This window comes from Oncorhynchus mykiss, chromosome 21, assembly GCF_057628025.1.
Source record: "Oncorhynchus mykiss isolate SJ-2025 chromosome 21, ASM5762802v1, whole genome shotgun sequence".
Classification (NCBI taxonomy): Eukaryota; Metazoa; Chordata; class Actinopteri; order Salmoniformes; family Salmonidae; genus Oncorhynchus; species Oncorhynchus mykiss.
Window position 1 is genome coordinate 55,993,437 of NC_143042.1, and position 11,564 is coordinate 56,005,000.

An 11,564-nucleotide genomic window follows, 5' to 3' on the forward strand; every position below is an offset into this window, starting at 1 on the left:
GCCCTCCTTGGCGAAGAACATTGCTCGCTATGTCAACTCCTGCCTGTATGTGCCCTGCGGGGAAACTCCTTCCCCTTCCCGTTCCTCAGCGGCCTTGGTCTCATCTGTCCAATTATTTTGTCACTGATCTCCCCTCTTCTGATGGTTTCACTACTATTATGGTTGTTGTGGACAGATTCTCTCAACCCTGCCGTTTTATCTCTGCTCTCCCTACCGCTCTTCAGGTCTCCGACCGTGGCCCTTAATTCACATCACAGGAGTGCCGTAATGGAGAAGCTGGGGGTCACGGTCAACCTCACTTCCGGGTACCGGCCTCAGTCCAAAGGGCAGGTGGAGAGGATGAACCAAGAGCTGGGGAGGTTCTTTAGGAGTCACTGCCAGGACCGGCAGGGTGAGTGGGCACGATTCCTTCCCTGGGCAGATTATGCCCAGAATTCACTGCGTCACTCCTCCACCGGGCTGATCCCCTTCCAGTGTGTCCTTGGATATCAGCCAGCCCCGACTCTGTGGACCCCGAGCTAGACCGAAGCTCCTGCAGTGGACGATTGGTTAGATGCGCAGAGGAGGTTTGGAACGATGCCCACATGAGGCTCAAGAGTGTTGTCCGCCTCCAGAAGGAACAGGCTCCTGAATACGCCACCGCAGTGAGGCTTGCGTGTTCCATCCTGGTGATCGCGTGATCGCTCTCCACCAGGAACCTCCCGCTCCACCTGCCTTGTAAGAATTTGAGCCCCCTGTTTGTTGGGGCCTTTCAAGATCCTCTGGAGGGTCAACGAGATCACCTATAGATTACAGCTCCCTACTAACCACTTACTATCTCATCCTCTTTTCATGTTTCCGTCATGTTTCCGTCCTCAGGCCGGATCCTGGTCCCCTGGCTTGTGCTACACCCCTCCGCCTCCCCTGGACATCGATGGGCACCGTCAGGTCCCAACAAGTGTTATTTGACTTTAATCTTACTTTTGACACAAGCAAAGATCAAAACGGCATTCCATAGCTAGCTGACAATTCTTCGTGGCTATCTAGCTACCTAAAAGTAGTAGCTAGCCAGTTAGCCCTATCTGCCTCTGTCTGTGTTCTCTTCCCCATTGGCCAGTCTGATATTTGGCTTTTTCTTTGCAACCCTCCCTAGAAGGCCAGCATCCCGGAGTCGCCTCTTCACTGTTGACGTTGAGACTGGTGTTTTTTTGGTACTATTTAATGAAGCTGCCAGTTGAGGATTTGTGAGGCATCTGTTTCTCAAACTAGACACTCTAATGTACTTGTCCTCTTGCTCAGTTGTGCACCGGGGCCTCCCACCCATCTTTCTATTCTGGTTAGAGCCAGTTTGCTCTGTTCTGTGAAGGGAGTAGTACACAGATCTTCAGATTCTTAGCAATTACTCACATGGAATAGCCTTCATTTCTCAGAACAAGAATAGACTGACAAGATTCAGAAGAAAGTTATTTGTTTCTGGCCATTTTGAGCCTGTAATCGAACCCACAAATGCTGATGCTCCAGATACTCAACTAGTCTAAAGAAGGCCAGTTTTATTGCTTCTTTAATCAGGACAACAGTTTTCAGCTGTGCTAACATAATTGCAAAGTGATTTTCTAATGATCAATTAGCCTTTTAAAATGATAAATTTGGATTAGGTAACACAACTTGCCATTGGAACACAGGAGTGGTGGTTGCTGATAATGGGCCCCTGTTTCCAGCTCCAATAGTCATTTACAAAATTATCAATGTCTACACTGTATTTCTGATCAATTTGATGTTATTTTAATGGACAAAAAATTTGCTTTTCTTTCAAAAACAAGGACATTCTTAAATGACCCCAAACTCTTGAACGGTAGTGTGTGTGTGTGTATATATATATATATATATATATATATATATACAGTGGGGAGAACAAGTATTTGACACACTGCCGATTTTGCAGGTTTTCCTACTTACAAAGCATGTCTGTCATTTTTATCATGGGTACACTTCAACTGTGAGAGACGGAATCTAAAACAAAAATGCAGAAAATCACATTGTATGATTTTTAAGTAATTAATTTGCATTTTATTGCATGACATAAGTATTTGATCACCAACCAGTAAGAGTTCCGTCTCTCACAGACCTTTTACTTTTTTGTTAAGAATCCCTCCTGTTCTCCACCTGTATTAACTGCACCTGTTTGAACTCGTTACCTGTATAAAAGACACCTGTCCACACACTCAATCAAACAGACTCCAACCTCTCCACAATGGCCAAGACCAGAGAGCTGTGTAAGGACATCAGGGATAAAATTGTAGACCTGCATAGGGCTGGGATGGGCTACAGGAGAATAGGCAAGCAGCTTGGTGAGAAGGCAATAACTGTTGGCGCAATTATTAGAAAATGGATGAAGTTCAAGATGACTGTCAATCACCCTCGGTCTGGGGCTCCATGCAAGATCTCACCTCGTGGGGCATCAATGATCATGAGGAAGGTGAGGGACCAGCCCAGAACTACACGGCAGGGCCTGGTCAATGACCTGGAGAGAGCTGGGACCACAGTCTCAAAGAAAACCATTAGTAACACACTACGCCGTCACGGATTAAAATCCTGCAGCGCACGCAAGGTCCCCCGGCTCAAGCCAGCGCATGTCCAGGCCCGTCTGAAGTTTGCCAATGTCCATCTGGATGATCCAGAGGAGGAATGGGAGAAGGTAATGTGGTCTGATGAGACAAAAATAGAGCTTTTTGGTCTAAACTCCACTCGCCGTGTTTGGAGGTAGAAGAAGGTTGAGTACAACACCAAGAACACCATCCCAACCGTGAAGCATGGAGGTGGAAACATCATTCTTTGGGATGCTTTTCTGCAAAGGGGACAGTACGACTGCACCGTATTGAGGGGAGGATGGATGAGGCCATGTATCGCGAGATCTTGGCCAACAACCTCCTTCCCTCAGTACGAGCATTGAAGATGGATCGTGGCTGGGTCTTCCAGCATGACAACGACCCGAAACACACAGCCAGGGCAACTAAGGAGTGGCTCCGTAAGTAGCATCTCAAGGTCCTGGAGTGGCCTAGCCAGGCTCCAGATCTGAACCCAATAGAACATCTTTGAAGGGAACTGAAAGTCTGTATTGCCCAGCGACAGCCCGGAAACCTGAAGGATCTGGAGAAGGTCTGCATGGAGGAGTGGGCCAAAATCCCTGCTGCAGTGTGTGCAAACCTGGTCAAGAACTACAGGAAGCGTATGATCTCTGTAATTGCAAACAAAGGTTTCTGTACCAAATATTAACTTCTGCTTTTCTGATGTAAAATACGCCCAATTTTTCAGTTTTGGATTTGTTAAAAAAGTTTGAAATATCCAATAAATGTCGTTCCACTTCATGATTGTGTCCCACTTGATGTTGATTCTTCACAAAAAAATACAGTTTTATATCTTTATGTTTGAAGCCTGAAATGTGGCAAAAGGTCGCAAAGTTCAAGCGGGCCGAATACTTTCGCAAGGCACTGTATATATCCTGAGCTTCTCCTAGATGTAGGACAGACACTTCAAGACCTGTGTTTTGTCATTTATGAATGTGTTATCCGTTGTGTTTCTAGGTGCTATAGTAGTAAAGGCCAAATTCAATATTTTATCAAATAATTTTGTTATATTTTTGTGGGGATACCTAAAGGGGTCCTAAAATTCTAAATCAAAGAGTTAAATGATCAATGGTTTGACCATCTTAAAAACAATTCCATGTGTTAGTTTAGTATGTTTTAAGAAACATGGATGAACGTTTAATTCTGACGTGAGACTGTGAGACCTAGTTGCTATAGGTGTTTTTGTTCAAACGTCTTTAAATGTCTTTAAAGGATAAAAACCTATAGTTGTGTCTGTGTGTGTTCATGTTGTCGAGTCCATCACATCGACAGTAGTATAAATCAAGTTTTGATAAATATTTTGGGAATGAGTTTTAAGTCTTGACAGACAAGGCAATACAACATTAGCATATTCTACAGTGAACAACTGTAGAGGCTTTTTAATTAGTTAAAGTCCTGGGATTTACGAACGGTACTAAGGTCATGTTTTATTATGTTAGAATGGACAGATACAATCAAAGTCTCTAACAGGGGATCATTTACAACCACAGTCCCTCCCCTCTCTTTCTTTCTCTCTCTGGGCTTTTACTGAGATTAAAAAAACACTTTGAAGAAAATGGTCGTCATCGACTTTGAAAAACCGCAACACCCTCGTCCCCTCCCCTCTCTCTCTTTCTTCTTTTGTCTCAACTGTGGTACGATGGGTTCATGTCTGTCCTCTTCTTCTTCTCTCTGGGTAGTTTGTAGCCCAGCCTAACTGCCAGCATCTCCTAGTTACTCTGTGGTATGATGGGTTCATGTCTGTCCTCTTCTTCTTCTCTCTCTGTAGTTTGTAGCCCAGCCTAACTGCCAGCAGCTCCTAGCTACTCTGTGGTATGATGGGTTCATGTCTGTCCTCTTCTTCTTCTCTCTCTGTAGTTTGTAGCCCAGCCTAACTGCCAACAGCTCCTAGCTACTCTGTGGTACGATGGGTTCATCATGTCTGTCCTCTTCTTCTTCTCTCTCTGTAGTTTGTAGCCCAGCCTAACTGCCAGCAGCTCCTAGCTACTCTGTGGTACGATGGGTTCATGTCTGTCCTCTTCTTCTTCTCTCTCTGTAGTTTGTAGCCCAGCCTAACTGCTAACAGCTCCTAGCTACTCTGTGGTATGATGGGTTCATGTCTGTCCTCTTCTTCTTCTCTCTGGGTAGTTTGTAGCCCAACCTAACTGCCAACAGCTCCTAGCTACTCTGTGGTACGATGGGTTCATGTCTGTCCTCTTCTTCTTCTCTCTCTGTAGTTTGTAGCCCAGCCTAACTGCCAACAGCTCCTAGCTACTCTGTGGTATGATGGGTTCATGTCTGTCCTCTTCTTCTTCTCTCTCTGTAGTTTGTAGCCCAGCCTAACTGCCAGCAGCTCCTAGCTACTCTGTGGTATGATGGGTTCATGTCTGTCCTCTTCTTCTTCTCTCTCTGTAGTTTGTAGCCCAGCCTAACTGCCAACAGCTCCTAGCTACTCTGTGGTACGATGGGTTCATCATGTCTGTCCTCTTCTTCTTCTCTCTCTGTAGTTTGTAGCCCAGCCTAACTGCCAGCAGCTCCTAGCTACTCTGTGGTACGATGGGTTCATGTCTGTCGTCTTCTTCTTCTCTCTCTGTAGTTTGTAGCCCAGCCTAACTGCTAACAGCTCCTAGCTACTCTGTGGTATGATGGGTTCATGTCTGTCCTCTTCTTCTTCTCTCTGGGTAGTTTGTAGCCCAACCTAACTGCCAACAGCTCCTAGCTACTCTGTGGTACGATGGGTTCATGTCTGTCCTCTTCTTCTTCTCTCTCTGTTGTTTGTAGCCCAGCCTAACTGCCAACAGCTCCTAGCTACTCTGTGGTATGATGGGTTCATGTCTGTCCTCTTCTTCTTCTCTCTCTGTAGTTTGTAGCCCAGCCTAACTGCCAGCATCTCCTAGTTACTCTGTGGTATGATGGGTTCATGTCTGTCGTCTTCTTCTTCTCTCTGTAGTTTGTAGCCCAGCCTAACTGCCAGCAGCTCCTAGCTACTCTGTGGTATGATGGGTTCATGTCTGTCCTCTTCTTCTTCTCTCTCTGTAGTTTGTAGCCCAGCCTAACTGCTAACAGCTCCTAGCTACTCTGTGGTATGATGGGTTCATGTCTGTCCTCTTCTTCTTCTCTCTGGGTAGTTTGTAGCCCAACCTAACTGCCAACAGCTCCTAGCTACTCTGTGGTACGATGGGTTCATGTCTGTCCTCTTCTTCTTCTCTCTCTGTAGTTTGTAGCCCAGCCTAACTGCCAACAGCTCCTAGCTACTCTGTGGTATGATGGGTTCATGTCTGTCCTCTTCTTCTTCTCTCTCTGTAGTTTGTAGCCCAGCCTAACTGCCAGCAGCTCCTAGCTACTCTGTGGTATGATGGGTTCATGTCTGTCCTCTTCTTCTTCTCTCTCTGTAGTTTGTAGCCCAGCCTAACTGCCAACAGCTCCTAGCTACTCTGTGGTACGATGGGTTCATCATGTCTGTCCTCTTCTTCTTCTCTCTCTGTAGTTTGTAGCCCAGCCTAACTGCCAGCAGCTCCTAGCTACTCTGTGGTACGATGGGTTCATGTCTGTCCTCTTCTTCTTCTCTCTCTGGGTAGTTTGTAGCCCAGCCTAACTGCCAGCATCTCCTAGTTACTCTGTGGTAGGATGGGTTCATGTCTGTCCTCTTCTTCTTCTCTCTCTGTAGTTTGTAGCCCAGCCTAACTGCCAGCAGCTCCTAGCTACTCTGTGGTATGATGGGTTCATGTCTGTCCTCTTCTTCTTCTCTCTCTGTAGTTTGTAGCCCAGCCTAACTGCCAGCATCTCCTAGTTACTCTGTGGTATGATGGGTTCATGTCTGTCCTCTTCTTCTTCTCTCTCTGTAGTTTGTAGCCCAGCCTAACTGCCAACAGCTCCTAGCTACTCTGTGGTACGATGGGTTTCCTGGCTGGAGGAGGAGACACTGGGTTGTCAAACTGGGGACCTGTTTCATCATAGGACTGCTGTTCCCTGTCTTCTCAATGGTCAGTATACAGTATACCAACCCAAACACTATCGTACAGACCCAAACATAATCATACAGACCCAAAAACTATCGTACAGACCCAAACACTGTCGTACCGACCCAAACACTGTCGTGCCGACCCAAACACTATCATACAGACCCAAACATTATCGTACAGACCAAAACACTATCGTACCGACCCAAACACTATCGTACAGGCCCAAACACTATCGTACAAGCCCAAACACTATCGTACAGGCCCAAACACTATCGTACCGACCCAAACACTGTCTCTCTTCTCTACCTCCCTCTCTCTTCTCTGCCTCCCTCTCTCTCCCCTCCCTCTCTCTTCCCTCTCTCTTCTCTGCCTCCCTCTCTCTCCTCTGCCTCCTTCTCTCCCCCTCCCTCTCTAATCCCTCTCTCTTCCCTCTCTCTCCCCTCCCTCTCTCTTCCCTCTCTTCTCTGTGCCCCTCTCTCTTCTCTGCCTCCCTCTATCCCCTCCCTCTCTCTTCCCTCTATCTTCTCTGCCTCCCTCTCCCCCCTCCCTCTCTGCTTCCCTCTCTCTTCTCTGCCTCCCTCTCTCTCCCCTCCCTCTCTCTTCCCTCTCTCTTCTCTGCCTCCCTCTCTCTCCCCTCCCTCTCTCTCCCCTCCCTCTCTCTTCTCTGCCTCCCTCTCTCTTCCCTCTCTTCTCTTCCCTCTCTCCTCTCCCCTCCCTCTCTCTTCCCTCTCTCCCCCCTCTCTCTTCCCTCTCTCTTGTCTGCCTCCCTCTCTCTCCCCCCTCTCTCTTCCCTCTCTCTTTTCTGCCTCCCTCTCTCTCCCCTCCCTCTCTCTTCCCTCTCTCTTCCCTCTCTCTTCCCTCTCTCTCCCCTCCCTCTCTTCTCTGCCTCCCTCTCTCTTCTCTGCCTCCCTCTCTCTCCCTCCCTCTCTGCCTCCCTCTCTCTTCTCTGCCTCCGTCTCTCTCCCCTCCCTCTTTCTTCCCTCTCTCTTCTCTGCCTCCCTCTCGCTCCCCTCCCTCTCTCTCCCTTCCCTCTCTAATCCCTCTCTCTTCCCTCTCTCTCCCCCTCTCTCTTCTCTGCCTCCCTCTCTCTCCCTCCCTCTCTGCCTCCCTCTCTCTTCTCTGCCTCCGTCTCTCTCCCCTCCCTCTTTCTTCCCCCTCTCTTCTCTGCCTCCCTCTCTCTTCTCTTCCCTCTCTCCTCTCCCCTCCCTCTCTCCTCCCTCTCTCTTCCCTCTCTCTTCTCTGCCTCCCTCTCTCTACCCTCTCTCTTCTCTGCCTCCCTCTCTCTCTCCTCCCTCTCTCTTCCCTCTCTCTTCTCTGCCTCCCTCTCTCTTCCCTCTCTCTTCTCTGCCTCCCTCTCTCTCCCCTCCCTCTCTGCCTCCCTCTCTCTTCTCTGCCTCTGTCTCTCTCCCCTCCCTCTCTCTTCCCTCTCTCTTCTCTGCCTCCCTCTCTCTCCCCTCCCTCTCTCTCCCTTCCCTCTCTCTTCCCTCTCTCTTCCCTCTCTCTCCCCTCCCTCTCTTCTCTGCCTCCCTCTCTCTTCTCTGCCTCCCTCTCTCTCCCTCCCTCTCTGCCTCCCTCTCTCTTCTCTGCCTCCGTCTCTCTCCCCTCCCTCTTTCTTCCCTCTCTCTTCTCTGCCTCCCTCTCGCTCCCCTCCCTCTCTCTCCCTTCCCTCTCTAATCCCTCTCTCTTCCCTCTCTCTCCCCCTCTCTCTTCTCTGCCTCCCTCTCTCTCCCTCCCTCTCTGCCTCCCTCTCTCTTCTCTGCCTCCGTCTCTCTCCCCTCCCTCTTTCTTCCCCCTCTCTTCTCTGCCTCCCTCTCTCTTCTCTTCCCTCTCTCCTCTCCCCTCCCTCTCTCCTCCCTCTCTCTTCCCTCTCTCTTCTCTGCCTCCCTCTCTCTACCCTCTCTCTTCTCTGCCTCCCTCTCTCTCTCCTCCCTCTCTCTTCCCTCTCTCTTCTCTGCCTCCCTCTCTCTTCCCTCTCTCTTCTCTGCCTCCCTCTCTCTCCCCTCCCTCTCTGCCTCCCTCTCTCTTCTCTGCCTCTGTCTCTCTCCCCTCCCTCTCTCTTCCCTCTCTCTTCTCTGCCTCCCTCTCTCTCCCCTCCCTCTCTCTCCCTTCCCTCTCTCTTCTCTGCCTCCCTCTCTCTTCTCTTCCCTCTCTCCTCTCCCCTCCCTCTCTCCTCCCTCTCTCTTCCCTCTCTCTTCTCTGCCTCCCTCTCTCTACCCTCTCTCTTCTCTGCCTCCCTCTCTCTCTCCTCCCTCTCTCTTCCCTCTCTCTTCTCTGCCTCCCTCTCTCTTCCCTCTCTCTCCTCTCTCTTCCCTCTCTATTCCCTCTCTCTTCCCTCTCTTTTCTCTGCCTCCCTCTCTCTCTCCTCCCTCTCTCTTCCCTGCCTCCCTCTCTCTTCCCTCTCTCTCCTCTCTCTTCCCTCTCTATTCCCTCTCTCTTCCCTCTCTTTTCTCTGCCTCCCTCTTTCTCCAGATATATCTCCTAGCCCCTAAGTCTGCCCTAGGTGTGTTTGTGAAGAAACCCTTCATCAAGTTTATCTGTCACACAGCATCGTACCTGAACTTCCTCTTCCTCCTCCTCCTCGCCTCACAACACATCGCCAGGACTAACCTACACATGCAGGTAAGTCAGGAAGTAATGAATGAATTAAATATTAATTACAGGGATACTTTGGGATGTTGGTATCTACTTCGCCCAGAGTCAGATGAACTTGTGGATACCATTTTTATGTCTCTGTGTCCAGTATGAAGGAAGTTAGAGGTAGTTTTGCGAGTAAATGCTAACTAGCGTTAGCACAATGACTGGAAGTATCTGTTAGCATGCTCCCCCATAGACTTCCAGTTATTGTGCCAACGCTAGTTTCGCTCATTGCCAAAATCCTGAAGTATCCCTTTTAAGTTATGCTAAGTCAGTCATTTATTAGGTCATTTATATTTATCTACAAATGCAGGTAACCTTAGGCCCAGTGTTCCCATTATATTAAAATAACAAAATCAGAACAACATCGTATGGTTTTTGCTGACTAGGAAGATGTTTTTAATATTTTTAACCATTTGTGACCAATACATTCATGCAATCTAATCTGATGTAATTTAATGCAGGGCCCTCCTCCTACTGTGGTTGAATGGATGATACTACCCTGGGTACTAGGTGAGGAGAGAATCACTGAGGAGAGAATCACTGAGAGAGAATCACTGAGAAGATAATCACTGAGGAGAGAATCACTGAGTTGAGAATCACAGAGAGAATCACTAAGAGAGAATCACTGAGGAGAGAATCACTGAGGAGAGAATCACAGAGAGAATCACAGAGAGAATCACTGAGAAGAGAATTACTGAGGAGAGAATCACTGAGGGGAGAATCACTGAGGGGAGAATCACTGAGGGGAGAATCACCGAGGGGAGAATCACTGAAGGGAGAATCACTGAGGAGAGAATCACTGAGGAGAGAATCACTGAGACAGAATCACTGAGTCAGAATCACTGAGGAGAGAATCACTGAGTTGAGAATCACAGAGAGAATCACTAAGAGAGAATCACTGAGGAGAGAATCACTGAGAGAGAATCACTGAGGAGAGAATCACAGAGAGAATCACTGAGGGGAGAATCACTGAGGGGAGAATCACTGAGGAGAGAATAACTGAGGAGAGAATCACTGAGACAGAATCACTGAGACAGAATCACTGAGGAGATAAAAAAAAATTCCACCTTGAATTCCCAATTTCCAATTTCCTTCCCCTGATTTGCTTTGGGGTCTGTTATTGAAGAGTAACATCAACTGGTCTCTCTCTCTCTCTCTCTCTCTCTTCCTCTCTCTCTCTATATATATATATCAGGTTTTATCTGGGCTGAGATTAAGGAGATGTGGGATGGAGGTTTTACAGAGTATATACACGACTGGTGGAACCTGATGGATTTTGCTATGAACTCCCTCTACCTGGCTACTATATCACTGAAGATAGTGGCTTATGTTAAGGTAAGATGCACACACACACACTTGGTGATTTTGATTCTTCACAAAAAAATACAGTTTTATATCTTTATGTTTGAAGCCTGAAATGTGGCAAAAGGTCGCAAAGTTCAAGGGGGCCGAATACTTTCGCAAGGCACTGTATTTGGGGGACGGAGGAAAAACCTCTGGGGAGTTGCCCAGAAGTGTTCTTTCTAGGAACATTCGTTGTGAAGTATTCATCAACACACCATCCTGGAACATCCTGGAACATTGTGATGAACATTCTGGAACATTCTGGAACATCCTGGGACATCCTGGATCATTGTGATGAACATTCTGGAACATCCTGGGACATCCTGGAACATTTTTATGAACATTCTGGAACATTGTGGAACATTCTGGAACATTGTGATGAACATTCTGGAACATTCAGTGTTGATAGGCCTCAACTTGGTGTTCTGACTAGAGCTGAATGTGTGTAGTTTGTTGTGAGTGCATGCATGATGGGTGTTTGTGTTAGTGAATGTTGATAGCAGCAGTGCTATATGGATTCCTCTGATACTGGCTGAGAAGCTACATTTAGAATGAGAGGAGCTCAACCATGCCAAGATTGAACTTTGACATGTTGTCAAACCATAAAAATCTCTCCCTTCCTTTCTACTTTCCTCTCTCTCTCTCTCTCTCCCTTTCCCTCTCTCTCTCTCTCCCTCTCTCTCTCCTTCCCTACCCCCTCTCTATCTCTCTCTCATCCATCCATCGATCCATCCCTCCCTCCCACCCTTCATCCCTCTCTCTCTTTCCCCACTCTCTCTCCCTCCTTAACCCTCTCTCTCTCCGTAGTACAACTCCCCCCGTCCTAGAGAAGAGTGGGAGATGTGGCACCCTATCCCCTCTCTCCCTCCCTCCTTAACCCTCTCTCCTTCTCTCTGTAGTACAACTCTTCCCGTCCTAGAGAAGAGTGGGAGATGTGGCACCCTACCCTGATAGCAGAAGCATTGTTTGCTATAGCTAATATCTTCAGTTCTCTTCGACTCATCTCCCTGTTCACAGCCAACTCCCACCTGGGACCTCT

The 11,564-nt window shown here is 48.0% G+C and overlaps 1 protein-coding gene across 1 annotated transcript in view; it reads left to right on the forward strand.

Moving 5' to 3' along the window:
• The window catches only part of LOC110531293 (short transient receptor potential channel 5), a 51,188-nt gene that overhangs the window by 14,058 nt on the left and 25,566 nt on the right, over nt 1-11,564 (forward strand). The window contains exons 6-10 of the mRNA XM_090214937.1: nt 6,428-6,565; nt 9,014-9,163; nt 9,643-9,691; nt 10,377-10,516; nt 11,425-11,564. The exon at nt 11,425-11,564 is cut by the window's right edge and continues 4 nt beyond it. Coding sequence (XP_090071063.1) covers nt 6,428-6,565; nt 9,014-9,163; nt 9,643-9,691; nt 10,377-10,516; nt 11,425-11,564 — 617 coding nt within the window. The remainder of the gene's footprint in view (nt 1-6,427; nt 6,566-9,013; nt 9,164-9,642; nt 9,692-10,376; nt 10,517-11,424) is intronic.